The sequence below is a fragment of the Branchiostoma lanceolatum genome, chromosome 2 (genome assembly GCF_035083965.1).
Source record: "Branchiostoma lanceolatum isolate klBraLanc5 chromosome 2, klBraLanc5.hap2, whole genome shotgun sequence".
In the NCBI taxonomy this organism is placed as follows: Eukaryota; Metazoa; Chordata; class Leptocardii; order Amphioxiformes; family Branchiostomatidae; genus Branchiostoma; species Branchiostoma lanceolatum.
The window spans coordinates 9,965,299-9,979,274 of NC_089723.1; the positions used below are offsets into that span (position 1 = coordinate 9,965,299).

At 41.0% G+C, this 13,976-nt stretch overlaps 1 protein-coding gene across 1 annotated transcript; it reads right to left on the reverse strand.

The window, feature by feature from the left end:
- Positions 1-268: 268 nt before the first annotated feature.
- On the reverse strand, positions 269-13,583 carry LOC136427408 (isocitrate dehydrogenase [NADP], mitochondrial-like). Its single transcript, XM_066416238.1, has 11 exons — positions 13,442-13,583; positions 9,798-9,892; positions 8,837-9,002; positions 7,899-8,059; positions 7,355-7,501; positions 6,752-6,888; positions 4,478-4,629; positions 3,993-4,105; positions 2,921-3,018; positions 2,381-2,476; positions 269-1,288 (listed from the first exon to the last, which is right to left on the reverse strand). The coding sequence occupies exons 1-11, from the start codon at positions 13,548-13,550 to the stop codon at positions 1,207-1,209; spliced, it is 1,356 nt and encodes a 451-aa protein (XP_066272335.1). The 5' UTR covers positions 13,551-13,583; the 3' UTR covers positions 269-1,206.
- Between the last annotated feature and the right edge of the window lie 393 nt (positions 13,584-13,976).

Sequence of the window (13,976 nt, forward strand, 5' to 3'; positions counted from 1 at the left end):
GTAGCTGTCAAGTCCTTACTGTGTTTTTTTTGGGAAGTAGTAGTAAAGAGGTCAGAAAAGACTGGGCAGCTATAATAGGCTTGGATACCAGGCCAGTGTACCTTATGAGTTGACACAGACACTTGTGGAACCACAGCTTGTTCCTATGTACAATTAATCCCCTAATATTTAAAAAAGACCAAGTGTAATACTGTAGTACAAATTGCAGTGTCAAAAATGGGTTGCAAGCAAACTGTCTATTTAACAAGAATGATGGCTTGAAAACATGCACACTCAAGACTCCTTTATTGGGCAAACAAGTCATGACACAAAATAACAGGTTTGGAGGTAGTCAGGCATTTCATTCCTCACTTTCCACATCAGAACAAACCATGCAAGGGACAAGCTTCACACCAAGAGAGTGGACGTATTTCATTCTCATGATGACAGCTTATGCTCTAGATCTGTACATGCAGGGAACCACAACGAGGGCACAGTGCCTGGTGGGGTTACGTTGGTGGGGTTTGACACAAGAGGTCTAGTCTCACACTCAAATTATGGGGGGTTGATGTAACTTGTAAATGACATTTGCTACTACATTGAACCTCCAAGATCTGACTCATCTGGTATGGACGGCAAGTTGGCCAAAATTTTGAAGGAGACAATTTCACTGAAACTACCATGCAGACCAGTTATAAGCATGCTCATTGAGTAACTTATAGCTTGCAAAGCCATTGTAGTGGATGCTTAGGATTAGGGCACCATAGACAGGTTAATCAAAGAAGGCTTGACACGTATCAGTATTCAGTCGGTTGGGAACCTAGAGAAGTTTTACTGTCGAGGCAGTTTTAACACTGGCACATGTATAACATCCACACAGTCAACAAACCACATATTTTAAATTTTCACAGCAATCTTTTTAGCACTTGTATGTTCATCACTACTACTTTTAATCTCCACAATTTCTTGTCCTACACTTTAACATGGCAACTTCGGTGATATAGAAGCAAGGCAATAATTTAGTATCAACACCAATTTTCTTTTATACTGCTTCATTTTCAGGTAGATTACAGGGTTAAGCTAATTTAGTTTAGGCAGTATACAATACAGAACTTTAGTTTCAGTTGAACTCCCCCCACTATCGTGTACACTGCATACAACACACATGGCTCTGCACTACAGTCCCTTGTGACATGAACTGTTCCACATGAAGCTGGCTGGTTCAGTCTAGTTGCCCATCTTTCTCTTCAGTTCTTCCTCTATAGCCTCCAGGAAGTCCATGGTGTACAGGTACTGGCCTGGCTTCACACTGCAGGGAAGGGGTGAAACACAAATGGGTCAGTTTCAATCATTTTTCGTGTGGCGTAAAGGCAGGGTGTTCGACTCAGAACCAAGAGGTTTCGAGTTTTGACTCCCCCTGACACCACCGATGTTGTGCCCTTGGGAAAGGCACTTTACACGACTTTCCTCACTTTGCCAAGGTGTATAGATATAAACATTGGCATGCTGTTATCTGTACGTGGCACTGTTAAATATAAGTTATAAAAACTTGAGTACAGTGCCACGTCGTCTTTGTCGGTCAAAAACCGAAGTAAAAAAAATTATTTTTCATTCAGCAGTTTGGTGTTCAGCTACAAACATGTGAGTTTTGATTGTTTTCATTAAAAGGTTGGTACTTGGCTTCAACAGTACAAGGACATTAGATTCTCTATCTACTGTAAATTGGTTTATATTTGCAGGGACTTCCTTTTGCAATAGGACAGGATAGGATAGGAAGTTTTCACTGTGAAATTTTGCCATTGACACAATCCTGTAGAACAGTAGTAATACAATGGAAACACATTCACGGCATCACAATTTCACTGTGGAGAGTTCAACGCGAAAATAGACCTACTGCGAACATTTTGAAGTAGAGCTGTGTACCAACGATACAGTACCGGGTACAATCAATTACATTGTAGGTACAGGTCTAAAACACCTGAACCCTGGTGGACCAGTACTGGACTGGTACTAATCAGGTCAAGCCTGACTCAGGGGATGGCGACTTTGACAGATAAAATTACTATGAAATTACCGTGGCAGTGCATTAAAGCCACATCTATGCTATACTCCAGCACATAAAACACATTTGCAAGGCTGGAGTCAAATTTTCATCTGTGTTTTCATAAAAATAATACCTAGCACAATTAAATATTATGTTGTTACCAGTTCGAACATGCTTTTGTCCTTATCGAAAATCTACCATTTTCTGCACAAGTAGTTAAGGTACAGGTTCAGGTCCGGACCTGTACGTAAACCCGTGTACCTGTACCTGTACCTGAAATTTGTTTAGGTACACAGCTCTATTTTGAAAATTTGCAGTACTACATGAGGTCATCAATAAGTGTGCTTTTTGACTCACTTGGCCATGCCTCCATAGACACATCCTGCCAAGTCCTTGGTCATCTTCCCGGAATCCACGGTGTCGACACAGGCCTGCTCAAGGGTCTGGCAGAACCTACAGCACAAAATACAAGTACATGTATGTTTTAAAAAAACTGGCAGACCTACATGTATAGTACTCAGTAGAACCTACTTTAAACATTTCACAAATCAAATGCACAAAGCAAAATGAAACACTTTGACCCTACAGTCATTAAAATACTGGAAGGATGATGGAACTGCCAACAGTATTCACATCGTATTATACTTCAGAATCTTGTGCTCTGATTAGAGAAATTACTGAGCAAGCTCAGAACAAGAATGTGATATTTTACATAGACCTGCTGACTAGCTCCTATCACTTACAAGTAACAATTATATAACACACCTCAACAATTATGTATATATACAACATATGTAACACAAATAATGCTAGACTAAGATGGTTGTGATCTTACTCTATCTTCATTGTTATGATATGCACAAGGTGACAAGAAAGAAGTGCTATGTTTCCTCATACTTGACTAGATCCTGGTTCCCATCCAGTTTCCCACGGTGCTCCAGACCTCTCGTCCAGGCAAAGATACTGGCGATGGGGTTGGTACTCGTGGGGTTTCCCTGTGGTTAACACATCAAATGATCAACACACAAGCCACTGCATCCACTCTACTGCTGGACATAATTTATAATCTTTTACTTGTAAGGCCACACCGATTGAATTTCTTGGTTAACAGAATTTAAAAAAAAATGCTAGATTGGAAAATCAACATGAAAACAGCATCTCAGAGGAACTTTTACTTTGGTGCATACAATTTCAGGGAGTAAACAGGGTCAGGTGCAAGTTTTTTCACTCCAGCCTTTGGTTTTAATAATTTCCTCGTGCTAAAATTTATTTTCAAAAATCTGTTAACCAAGAAATTAAATTGGTGTGGCCTAAGGCCCCCTTTGCACTAGACAGTGATTGCGGAGCGATCATCCAGCGACCAAAATTGAATTTCTGTAATCCTTGATTTCATGACTGGAATGTGATGCAAGACAACAAAACGTTGAAAAAAATTTAAGTGACAAAAAAATACATTTGTTGAGCAATATGTAAAATCTTTGGTCACTAAGCAGTTGCAGCCTCTGGTGGAAAGGGGGTGTAATATGGAACTGCCCTCAGTAACAACAGAAATAGACCTGTGTCACCCTCCTTAAAGCAGGACCCCTATCGCTCGATTCGTTGGCTCGCTAGCATAGGGGCCCTGCTCTTCAGCGACGGTAGACACGGTTCTGGCACCATCGCCACCAAAACAGCTTCAGCCAATCAGAGGGTTTGCTAAACCTCATCTCAAGCAAAAGCGCAAAGGACGCTGGGAAGCTATCAACCAATCAAGTTACGTCTCACATCCATTACTTTAGGTTCAGAACAAATTAACCGCCAAATAAGGATAGTTCATTAATTATTCATGAGCAACTGTCCGTAACGGTGCCAGAACCGTGTCTACCGTCGCTGACGAGCAGGGCCCCTACGTGAGACACCCAACGAATCAAGCAATAGGGGTCCTGCTTTAAGGAGGGTGACCTGTGTGGACGCAGGAGTTGTCTCTTACCTTCTGGTGTTCCCGGTAATGTCTGGTCACTGTGCCGTGGGCAGCCTCGGCCTCGACGGTCTTTCCGTCAGGACACACCAGGACACTGGTCATCAGACCGAGGGAACCGTAGCCTGTGGAAACAAAATCAAATCAGTTTCAATTTACAAAGAGTTGCAGAATTGTTTCTTGTGATGAGGAATTTTCTTGGAAAAACTTTCTACCAGAGTATGCTGGTTAGAATAAATAAATCAGAAAGAACAATGTGCTGTATCATTTCATTTACAATGTATTTTTACAAGGACTTAATTTAGCAGTGTTTCAAGTTGGCAGTAGAAACAATTTTCTGTGGTATAGTAGAAATACAAAACACATTATTTCACGATAAGTTACAAAGACAACACAAAGGCAATGACAAAGACCTCTTGAAACATTTCACAATATCATGCTTGGTCTGCAAATATCAAACTTCAACACAAAATATTGAACAGCGAGGTGAAACCCACCTTGTGCGACGACATCAGACTGCACGTCTCCGTCGTAGTTCTTGCAGGCCCACACAAACCCTCCAGACGACTTCAGCACCTGGGCGACCATGTCGTCGATCAGACGGTGCTCGTACCAGATCTTCCTGGACTCGAACTCGTTCTTGTAATTTCTGAGGGAAGCAATGAAGTTCTACAAATACTGTGCAAGACAGTGGTTTGACCTGACCTCCAAACCTTACAACCTGGCATGGATAATGACTTATTTATAATGGGTAACAACTTTAGGATTTGATGTACAAATATGCTTCTGCCTTGTACATTGTGCATATATTGTATGTATGTACCCAGGGCATCTCGGAAAAGCAGTGTTCAGTCACTGAGAGAGCTACAAATGCACCCTGGTAAAAGAAATGTATTTGAAGGCAAATACTAGTATCTGGTATTTCAAAGTCTTACACACACATGGCTTTCACATTGTGTTGAGATTCAATCTTACAAAATAACTATTTTATTTTTGTAACTCTTTCGTGAATTGTTTTCCTCTACATATACATGTATATGCAATCTTGAACATAGTACTGCTCTCTGAACTGTCAAACTATTTTCTGGATATTTTGAACTTACTGTCTTTCTCCATGAATAGTTTCATCAGGTTGGTAAGTCACTGAATAAAAAGACTTTTTACACAACCAAGAGATTTATTCCACCGACGTTTTGGTGACCATCTATCACCTTCTTCAAGGCAATTCTGACTGGTTCACATACATGTAGTAATGCAGCACAGGTGTCGCTGCTAATACTAAACTACGCACAAAAAGTTCGGAAACTTAACTTTGGTTGATTATATCTCCGTTGTTTTTTTTTACCGATTTTGATGAATTATATATCATTATAAAGCTTGTGTGATTCCCTGTTCTATGATACCAAACTTATTGTGATTGAAACCCCACGGAACAAGTACCAGGACTAATAACGTGAGTGGGTCACGGAGAAAAAGTGCCCAAAATTCCCTGTTGGTGTCATACGCGCGCTGTGACATCCTATCGGTATGGGCGCGGATGATGATTCAATACATTGTTTCCTCAGGTTCTAAGGTTATTTTTAGAACACAGACCATCCAAGGTTATTTCTAGCACACAGAACATCCAAGGTTATTTTTAGCACATCGAAGATCCAATTGTTTACACCACATAAACACCTGCGTCCTGCAACAGTATCGTCATCCACAGGTGTTATTTTTTGTTATTGTTTCACAACAAACATTGGGGTATGGGGAGGCATGACCTCCAGGGGAAAGACAAGACTTGTACCAGGAACCCTCAATGCAAAAAGATATCGTGACACAATACTTGATCCGGTGGCCATCCCTTTCCTCCATAACATGGGACCGAATGCCTTGCTGCAAGATGATAACGCCCGCCCACACCGGGCAGGGATCATCGCCGACCATCTCCAGCATGCAGGTGTAGAGAGGATGGAGTGGCCCTCTAAGAGCCCGGACCTCTATGGGATCAGCTTGGGCGAGCTGTCCGAGCAAGAGTGACCGAGAGAACAACGCTGGCTGACCTAGGACGACTGCTGGTGGAGGAATGGGACGCTATCCCACAGCATCGCATTGCGCGACTGGTGACGAGTATGAGGAGGAGGTGCCGTGCTGTAGTGACAGCGCGTGGCTGGACCACCCGTTACTAAGACTCCTTGCTAACCCGTTACTAAGACACAGATTGTTGGTTTTGATAAAGAATAAACTAAGCTTTCATGAATATGTCTTGTTTATTCCTGTTGATTTTTCACAATACCCTCGTACAGAAGTCAATATCAACAGAAGAATATGTACGGAATAGCATGTTTGACTATAGTAAGGTAATCTGGGCACTTTATTTCTTTGACCCACTCACTTTAGCAGGCCTGATGCTCGTTTCATGAACTTGCAATCACAATAAGTTTGGTATCATGGGAAAGGAAATCGAATAAGCTTTTAAATGATATGTAATACATTGAAATCGGTAAAAAAACTAAAGAAAATATGATCGACCAAAGTTAAGTTTCCGAACTTTTTGTGCGTAGTTTAGTACATAATACTAGTAAGGAGATGCATTCCCAAACGCAAAGTATTTACATTATGTACAATCACAGGGGATGACATCACCATGCGGTCCCAAACGTACAGAAGTGTAACGCATACACAACTATCGATCAAAAAACAATGCAACTGTCTTGCTATTTTCCAATGCACAGTAAAATGTCCTTAAGTCTTCCTGACTGACAGTAGTAGTAGTAGTATAAGCTTACTTTTGGTAGACTTCCTCGAAGATGTCCTTGAACCTGCCATCGTATCTCTTCAGGATGGTGTTCTTGGTTGACATGTACAGAGGCCAGCCCTTGTTGATGGCGTACTGCATGCAGCTGTGGGCGAATCCTGTGATGGACTGGAGAGATACAGAGGAATGTTTAGGTACTTGTACTGTACCTGTCCTAATTACTGATCCAGATAGAGATTCACATTGTCCAGGCAACTAAAGTCAGGAAAGCCTAGACTGCAGAGCCGAACAAAAACCCGAACAGACAGAACTGAATCAGCTTACAGACGTGCCTCATGTGAGTCTTTTTGTGACAGAGACTGTCATTCTTGTATAGGACTGTTTAACCATAGGCAATGCTGTAGGGTAGATGTGAAGTAGGATTTTACTATGGTCAATATGGACCAGCTATATGGTTGCCATTGGACAATGTAAGCCATAGCCTGAACATTCCTCAAACTGTCATTACCGAGTACAAAGGCTTTGTTCTAATGTACAACTTGCTCCCTTGTTTAAATCAAATACCTGAACTCATCTTAGAATACACTATCTAGATCTGTCTCAAGTACTTCTATTAGACGCCAGGAGAACCTACCTCATCAGTGTTGTACATGCCCATGCCACATCCACCTCCGTTTTTGAAGTCAAACACCTCATATCTGGTTGGTTCGCTGCCGTCCGTAGGGGTGAACACCATCTCAAATTTGCCATCCTTCTCAGCTACAAAGTCAGTGGCCTTGTACTGCACAGGGAAAACAGAAGTTAGATTCGTAAAAATTCTTTTGAATAAAAAGAGGGACCTTCTCGGAGTTCTCCTCTCCTGAGCTTATCCTTAACCTCATTTGACTGCAATAAACAGTCATCTACTATCTACTGGTACAAGGGTAGACTGTTTCCAGGATCCATCCCTCAATCCTGAGAAAGGAATCTTGAATGTTATGATGGACAAAAATTCAACAATCTATTAAAGGAAAATCCTTGACAGAAACGTACGCTTAAAGATATGACAATGAAAATCAATAACATCAGCTTCCAAATAACTAGTGGGACGAAAAGAAATTCAAAGCTGGAGACGGCCCTTGTTAATAATATTGAGTAGGCTTGAGTGAGAATTTTGTAAAAGATTCTGAAAGATTTACCTGGTCACCGTGAGCGTGACGGCCAATGACGATGGCCTGCGTCCAGCCGGGAACAAGGCGGGGTACGGTCTTGCAGAGGATAGGCTCGCGGAACACTGTTCCACCCAAGATATTACGGATCGTCCCATTGGGGGATCTCCACATCTGCTTCAAGTCGAATTCTGTTGGGGCATCAAAATGAAATGTATACTGGCTGTGAAATATCTGGGAAAGTGTTTGTTGTGTACACACACAAAAATATACACTGCATGGCAGAAACATACTAACTACACCATTTCTAGTTAAATCATTGAAATGCAGAATGATAGCTGATTTTGATAATCTGTATCAGTCTGCTAAAATACTTCTGTATCTTTACATCCCAATGCTTTGGTGTATATCTTCACTTAATCTTCGATTGTGTTTCCAATCTAACTGTTATAACAATTTGTTCATGCAATTCATTTTTACTGTTGTTGAGACTTCTGGTGTGTTCTAACTATCATTAATGTGCAAAAATGTCAAAGCAGGACATTTTTATATACCTGATGTCATGTAAGAACGAACATATAATAGACAAAGTATGTAGTCATGTTTCCAAAAATTTCAAAAAGAGAGAAGAAAGTACTAGGTGATCAACATTAGTTTAGCAATAGTCCAAAGTTTGTCTGTTGATAGTTTTTTTAATGTTAGAATGTAGCATCTTATCAATTCATATTTTGCACTATGCTTCGTATAGACCACATGTGGTCATCTGTGCATTTTGCCCATTTGGGCAGGAATTTGCAATAAAGACTATTATTATTATTAATGCTATATCCCTGACTGTATTAGTCTCAGGGACTGAATCTGATATTCTGAGTGATACCTAAATTCAGCTGTATTATGGCCACTATGGTATTGTCTGCAATCTTATCGAAATAAATCAGTCATTCAAATCAATACAACAAAACACGGACCCACAACCCTTTCCTCGTCAGGGGTGATGGTTGCACACTTGATGCCCACGTTGTACTTCCTGATGGCCTCGGCAGAGTCAACGGTGACCTGGTCGTTGGTCTGGTCACGGTAGGGCAGACCCAGGTCGTAGTATTTACAGTCCACATTGACGTAGGGGAAGATCAACTGGAGGAGAAGTCACAAACACAACTGTCAGTCTCAACACAGTAAGGTACATTGGTCAACAAAGTGTGTTTGAAAAGGAAAGTGATCTCAAACCAGTTTAGCTCAAATGAACTCAATGAACAGATGAGCTAATCTTCCACTGGTCATGACAGAGAAGACAGACGCTATGTACAGTATTTACAGGTTCATTGTACCGGGGAAATTCCCCTAGCTCTTTTCGATAAGCACAGTTAACAGCGGACCACGGCTTAACGTCCCGTCCTAAGGACTGCGACCCTTTCCGGTAGCGTGCATGTCGGGTGAGCGACACAGCCGGGATCGAACCCGCAGCTTCTAGTTACAGAGGCAAGATCGCTAACCACTGGACTACGCACGCTACCATGAAAAAAGTCAGAAACCATTGCACTTCATGTGACAAACCAGATGTTTCCTAGCTTATGTGCTAGATGTTGGCAGTGCCAGCTTTGTACAGTAGATGCATTTTAGGTTCGCAGTGATTCAATTTCATGACAGAAGACAATAATGAGCATTTTTTTTGCGGTGATTTTAAGTTGACAGTGAAGAGGTTACCATGGCAACCGTGAACATTAAACCACCGCAAACTTAAATGCATCTACAGTACTTCACCTGTAGGCTTATTGGCTTAGCCAGAAATTACACTATAGTCCCAATAGGGTTATATCTAAGCTTAATTGCATTGTGATAAAACTTGTGTAGGGTCAGTGTCAGAACGAAATGGGGAGAGATGGGGATGCGTGTTGACTGTTTTTCCTATAACTTTCCCAGAGAATTTACCTTTTGTTTGATCATGTCCCAGATGATCCTGGTCATCTCATCTCCATCCAGCTCCACCACAGGGTTGGCCACCTCGATACGCTTTCCTGAGGCATCTGGGCAGGGAAGGCAGCAACAGATATTAACAAATGTTCAATACAAAGAGCCAAGCTACCTCCGTTCAGGATTAGCCATTCAGTTTTTTTCAGCTTTGTGCTTGCATTTTCTGTACATCCCATAGATGAAAAAATTAAGAGATTTAGGGTAGACCCCTTCTAGGGTTCATTCACAAACCAACTTCTATTCTCTTCAAAAACATGCATACACACGTCGAGACAAATGACCTACATGTAATACTGTTAAAAAAAGAATAACAACGTCAACAGTACATGAAATGAATATAATGTAGAGTGGAAATCGCTAAGACGAAACCTGAAGCATCCACCAGGCTGAGGGAAAAAAAAAATACTTCATACCGGTACATGATCTTGTAAGTAATCCCACATTTGGCAACTCATATGATGTGGAATCTGTGATCTAAAAATATCATTCATCCAGAATCATATATTGAGACATCTGAATCATGTTTTTTTCCTCAATCAATGAAAGAGGCAGGTTACATACATTTATCAAATCAATCACCAGCACACAAATGTGAGATCTATTTTCAAAAACAAAACATGTCATTTTCTTGCTGCGACATGAACATGCTGAGCAAATGGTAGCTGTAAATTAGTCATGGGACATATTACATTATGGCTTTGCCCTTGAACATCCTACAGCAGTTGTGTTACAAAGCTATTTCTCTTTGACAGCAGAAGGGAGTGTTGATGCCCACGAGCCCTGCACGAGCCTAGCAATGACGTCAATTCACAGTAATACAGTTAGCAGCTAAGATTGCAAGACTTAATGTACTGGCAATCTGACAGGTCTTGCGGAAACCAGTCTAGAATATCTACTGCATCACAGGTCATTTCTATGTGATTAAAATTTGTTTTATATTGGATTTAATGTGTTCCTAAGCTGTAATGGTGATGTAAATGATTTTAATGTCTCAGCATGCCGGTTAATACAGTGTTACTGTCAGAGCAATTCAGAGTGAGTTCTATTTATCGAGAGACCCTGTCAGTCAGTACTGTGACAAGTGAAAGCCATTATAAATCTATATATAATTCTGAAAGTGAATATCATATGGTCTCGTGGGTAATAAAAGCATCATGCCAATCAAAATCAGTGCACTTGTTAACACCCGTTGTTCACCTTTGATGGAGTAGAAAGGGAACATATGTTCCATGTCAATTGTATTATTTTCAAATGATAATTCATTTGCCCCCTTCTCTATAAAACATCCCTGGACATTAATCCTGAATAGATGCTTATCATAACAAAAGAAATGCTCAAAGGCTGATGAATTTGGGGGTATCAGCAATGTAGATGTAGATGAATTTCCATATGTTCTTTTGTCCCTCAAATTTGCACAGAACCATGATAACCTTGCTTGGATGTTGATGTGTCCTTTGCACTATTTCTGGACTGCTATTTTACTGTGACATTTATAACTGTTCTATCACCGGAAACACTCCTCACAGCTGGCAACAGCAGCATAGGGCACGGATCCTCACAAATTACTAAGTTACTGTATTAACTCTAATATGTGCACACGAGTCTTTATCAAATAACAATGAAGGTAATGCTGTTGTCCACATACAGTAAAACTTCAAATTCCTTCAAAGAAGGGCTAAGACAGATAATGATGATAAGAGCTGTACCACTGAAGAGACGATGGCAAGACGATGAGTTTTTGTCAGTCAAAATCTGCTCTAGAATTAAAATGCAGATATCCAATACTGCCAATAATGTAGCCCCCCATTGCAACTTACAATGTATCTCCAAGCAGATCTTTCGGTGGCAAAACTGTAACTGCCTGCCAAGAGTCCCAAGACTGTGGCCCATGGACAAGCCAATGAAGGCTGAAGGTGGCACATGGACACAGTCTTCGCTAGCAATCACAATTTTGCCACAGAAAAAATCTACTTAGAGATAAATTGCAAACTGAAATTGCCCATAACACAGTTTGATCCATCTCAGTTGCTCTCAAGTAAGGAAAGGGAGGCAAAGGTCACTCCTCAACCATAATGTGTACCTCCGCTGTATGTTAAGTGTGGTGAATGTAAACATAGGACACACTTGAAATGTTTTCCTCCATAAGAAGGTGTTCAAGTCTCATTTCGAGCCTGTGACTACTTGAAGGATTTATTTAAAAAACAGAGGGATTGAAACGTTAACAATTCTCTTTGGCTCTTGCCCTCACGCTTTTGCTGGATTTGCATGTTTACAAAAGAAACAACATATACTTCAATTCAGCCTTGTTGACATTCTCCATTCTAAGTGGTCGAATCCAACTATAACTTGCTCCCTTACAGCAGGGCTACAGATGAAGACACAAGTGAATGAAGGCTGAATGTAGACCTCAAGCTGTAGTATGCTCAGCATCTTTTTTGTTTTAATGCAAATCAGCAATGCAACTAAGTTTGAATTTGATTAGGACAGGAAGTTCTATCAATGTTGGATCATCCTTGAAGATAACCTTGGATATGCGACTTCTTCCGCTTGTCCCCATTCAGGGTCAACATCAGTTGTTACTTATGCATGGGAGCAGCCTTTCTGCTCTGTGGAACCAGGCGCTTGAGAAACAGTAGAATTTTGCCTTTCTACATCTGCTTGGAGAAGAGGCAAGACTGCATTCTTTGACCTTGCTTTGACAAATATAACCTTTCACCTATATTTCATATACATGTACCGGCTGGCACACCACATTTTTGTTTCTTTTACCTGGGGTCTTGTGACTCTTGTCCCTCTTCAAATCTTTCAGGACTAGCCCTAGTAGTAATGTCTAAGTATCCTGTTACGCGTCCCCCCACACTAATGAACTGATAAAGAGTAACATGAGCAGAGGCCAGTCGGTGTCTTTTGTTCTTCAGCTGAGGACGCTTTACTGGCACCCATGAAAACCCAGTGCCTTTCTTTATTCTTAAACTTTGCATAGCTTTGCCCTATTTTGACATACTAACTTTTGCATCCTTAATACAATTCTAAAACTACTAATGTTACTAGGACAACTTAAGAGCACCTGAACTGATTTATACTAACCGGGGGACAAAGGGCACACAGGTGAGGCCAGAGGTAATACATTTAAAAGTTCGTCCAATGAGGTTTTGTCAAGGTTTTATTGATAAAAACTCCTTGCTTCATCTAAGTCTGAAGCTACGAAAGTTTTTTCTGGCACTGTTATATGCAAAATAATCAAGGTGACTTTTCCTTTGTGTATTTTATATGATTATGAAGTAGTGCAGCACGTAGGCCACGTTCTTGGACGGCATGCAAAAATTTAGTCGGACTATGTAGACTGTTTCCATGACAGCAGGCTGACGAGGATTTTTATCAGTGGGCTCCAAAGTTCCCGCCATAGCTATACTGTTCCTTTTCGGTAGAATCCGCCACAAATATAGCCACGTACTCCATAGTAACAAAGTCGCCCTGGGGTCGTCTGGAGACAAAAATGGGCCCTGATGTGGGCCATCATACTCACTGCTGAACAAACAACGTGGAGCCACCTTGTGCCTAACATACGCGTTAACTTCTTCCACTTATTGTGTCAGACTTACAGTTTCTGTGTTGGAGGGATGCTGTAGTGCCGAGGGCAGCAGGAGCTTGGCGCAGGGTCGACTGCGAAGCAGACACGATACGGGAAACCTTGGTGAGAACACCCGCCATTTTCCGGCTTTTTGGTAGAAGAGACCTTAGGACAGAAAGGGGCGGGGTGACCTTGTGATTGACAGGCGATTCTCTGCGTTGATTGGTTAGAAATAACCTACGAACTTTTGACCTGCTTTCTTGCAACGTCACGAGTTGTTGTAAAATACGTAACACTACTAAAGAAATCGAAATGTATTTTAGTGGACGATGAAATTTTTTTTTTAATTACAAATTTGGCAATATATCCATCAAATTATAACGAAATACTTTTTATGATATCTCCTAGCTATATTTAATTATCAAATATGAGCTGATAAGTATACAATGTGGATTATTTCAAGAAACGTTTTGCAATTTCAAAGTTTACGTTTCGTATTTTATACAAAGCCAATGGGTGTAAGGAGACACCACAGCAGATAGAGGCTGGGCGCCAAAGCACGTGAA